A 2,901-nucleotide genomic window follows, 5' to 3' on the forward strand; every position below is an offset into this window, starting at 1 on the left:
TTCTTTTTTATTTTGACAAAAAAAGAAAATAAAAAGAGGTGAGTATAAGTGACAAATAATCTAAAATACATATCATATTAAACTTAGATGGTGTGAATTTGGTGTTGCAGCATCACTATCTATTACTTAATATTTAAATTTCATTATTTAACTAAAGTTAAATAAACAAGTGTGTTTAGTAACTATTAAGTTTATATATGTCTATGTAACATACATTTATGTTTAAGAATTGTTGATATTCGGGTAGGTTGATTTCAATCGGATTAATAATACTTTAACTCAACCCAACCCACCTACGAACGGGTGGTCGGGTTGGCCTGTGAACCCACTAAAGTGCCTACCCCTAGTTGTATGTTTCACAGGGATGTGATAGGATGTATTTGTAGTGTACCACAACCTATGCTTGATAAGCGGAATCCTAATAGGATGAGAAATATGAAAATAACACGATACCGCCCGTTTAGTACTATAAGCTTAGTAGTATTCCTCTTAACTTGTAAGTGAGAGGAGTTCGATACCAATTTGTTCCCCTACCCCTTTCAAGTCTTTTGTAATACTAAATAGGGTAAATATATTTTTGTATAAACATAAAATAAAAAATATGTTAAAAACTCAAAATGTTGTTTTGGGCTAGTAAACAATAGAATTCGACTTTAAAAACCCATATCAGACACCAGTGCTGCCGGTTTTATGCTTATCGAGTTGCTCTTCAATCCTTTCAATCATCTTATATTCCACATTCTGCATATTTGGGTTATATATCGATTTTATATTGTACATTACAAGTAAACATTAAAAATAGCACCATATAGATTGAGCCCTAAAGTTGAAGATGGCTAGTGGTCATGGGCTGAAAAATGGAGTCGGACTCCAAAGCAGCTGCCAACTCCGGCCACAGGATAGAAGAAACAGTCCATGAGCCATCACCCTTTGCACTTGACCTTTGGTTCATGTAAGCCACTCCAATCCTCTCAATTGTGGAACAAACAGTCCCAAGCACCGGACTCCCAAATCCAAAGTCCAACTCACCGACTGGAAACCTTCTTCCTGATGACAAAACAACCGTTGGGCCTCCTTGTCCCAGGACAACCCTGGATAACATAATCCCAGGCCTGTGACACTCAATCCAATCAATCAAGTCCAAGAAATGCTCCTCATTTGTCACCTTTGAAATTGCCTCACCAACCATATCAGCAACTTCTGAGATTGAATTTTGATTCAAATCACTCACAATTGCCTCTCCACATGCCAACGACAACACATTTCCAATGTAATTTGACAATGAGTTTTCATCTTCGTTTTTGTGCAATCTAGACCGTCCATCTACCAGCCACCCCATCTTGCACATTCCATGGGATTTTGTATCGATGGCAGTGACCATGGTTTTCCATATGTAAGCCGAGACTGCCTCAATTTTTGTTCTCTGCTTTCCATTTTTTGATGCAAGATTTTGAAGCTGCTTGATGCTCGAACCGTCGATGAAATAAAGACGCTTAATCAAGGTTTTGGCTGTTGGGATATTCATAATCTCTTCCATAGTGCACTTGACAAACGTGTGGTCCAAGGAAGAGTGATAAGTTGGAGGGCTTCGCGCACGAAGGTGTAGGTTTCTCCGGTGATCCGGCATGCAGGAAATCGGCTTCTTTCGTGCTATTTCGGACCATGAGAGAAGAAAATTGCCAAAGCTAGTGGCGTCTCCAAGTGCATGGTCAAAAGTGAACGTGATTGAAACGCCTCCGCATGTATAAAATGTGGCTTGAACTTGTAAAGGAAAATCAGGGTTGATGGAGACTAGTTTATCCTTTTGAAGAGATCGATCAATATTGTAGAAATTCAATCTTTTCAAAGGAATGTTGGCATGAGCTTCCACAACTAGGGCACCCGAGTTGTCACACATGATTTTGGGCTCGTTGGTATGCGGGTTAGTGACGATTCGACCGCAGAAGGGGTAGTAACAGTCGAGAGTATTGGCAAGGGAGGTCTTTAAGGACTCAATGATAGAGGTAAAGTTGGAACCATCATGATCGTGATCATGTGGTTTGTTGGGATAGAAATAGAAGTACGTGACCGGAAAGCGGCCGGAGAGCAAGTCGAGGTTTGAGAGAGTGAGGATGTGAGGCTGGTCCGGCATGGGATTTGTAGCTTTGACAATAAACTTGCCGGTGAAGTTCACTTCGAAATCAGCCTCTACTGCCATTGGAAATTATTCTAGCTGGTTTAAGTTTGAGGAAAATCATTGGGTCATAAGCATATTTATATTGTGTTATGGACACAAGTTGGTGACTCGAACATGAACCTCACAGCCTGTAGCAAACTATCAAGAAAATTACCCAAATTAACAGACTTATTAGCAATGAGTATTGACTCATTTCGTTATTCCTTTTTAGGAAAGGTATCTTCAGTCAGAAACAAACACCAAAAATTCGAAAACATACCAATCACTGCATAAACACTATTCATGTTAGAATTCGCGTCTTCGAATTATGCGTCAAAGAAACTTCATCAAATTGAGGTACGCGTTCAATAGTTCATTTAAGGATGGATTCACTTTAGTGGGAGATCATATTTTCCAGTGTGCCCGGAACACGCGACAGAACACCACATCTCACTATACAACTAGAAGAACACTTCAAAAAAATACTTTACTCCACTTGTATAATAACATGTGGTGTATTACCTGTATCGAATCACTAAAAAATCTATCCTTTAATGGAGTATTGTTGTTATCATTATCTTCTCTTTTTTCTTTTGTATAATACCTTTCAACGGACGCATTTCATAGGAGAAAAAAACTTTAGTTTGCATATGATGACGAAGAGAGTGGGTGGAAAAACACATTTGATTTGAGCCCTCAAGTTTGGCAGGCAACATGATTGTTAACCCATGATACTGAACCATCCG

At 39.0% G+C, this 2,901-nt stretch overlaps 1 protein-coding gene across 1 annotated transcript; it reads right to left on the reverse strand.

Moving 5' to 3' along the window:
- Positions 1 to 820: 820 nt before the first annotated feature.
- On the reverse strand, positions 821 to 2,197 carry LOC137722337 (coniferyl alcohol acyltransferase). The gene has a single exon (XM_068461314.1). It carries the CDS (start codon positions 2,195 to 2,197, stop codon positions 821 to 823), a length of 1,377 nt encoding a protein of 458 aa, XP_068317415.1.
- Positions 2,198 to 2,901: the final 704 nt, after the last annotated feature.

Source organism: Pyrus communis, chromosome 17, assembly GCF_963583255.1.
Source record: "Pyrus communis chromosome 17, drPyrComm1.1, whole genome shotgun sequence".
Taxonomy (NCBI): Eukaryota; Viridiplantae; Streptophyta; class Magnoliopsida; order Rosales; family Rosaceae; genus Pyrus; species Pyrus communis.

What these genes read in the sequence shown, in the direction of transcription:
- LOC137722337 (XM_068461314.1), bottom strand. Translation starts at nt 2,197, where the DNA reads ATGGCAGTAGAGGCTGATTTCGAAGTGAACTTCACCGGCAAGTTTATT.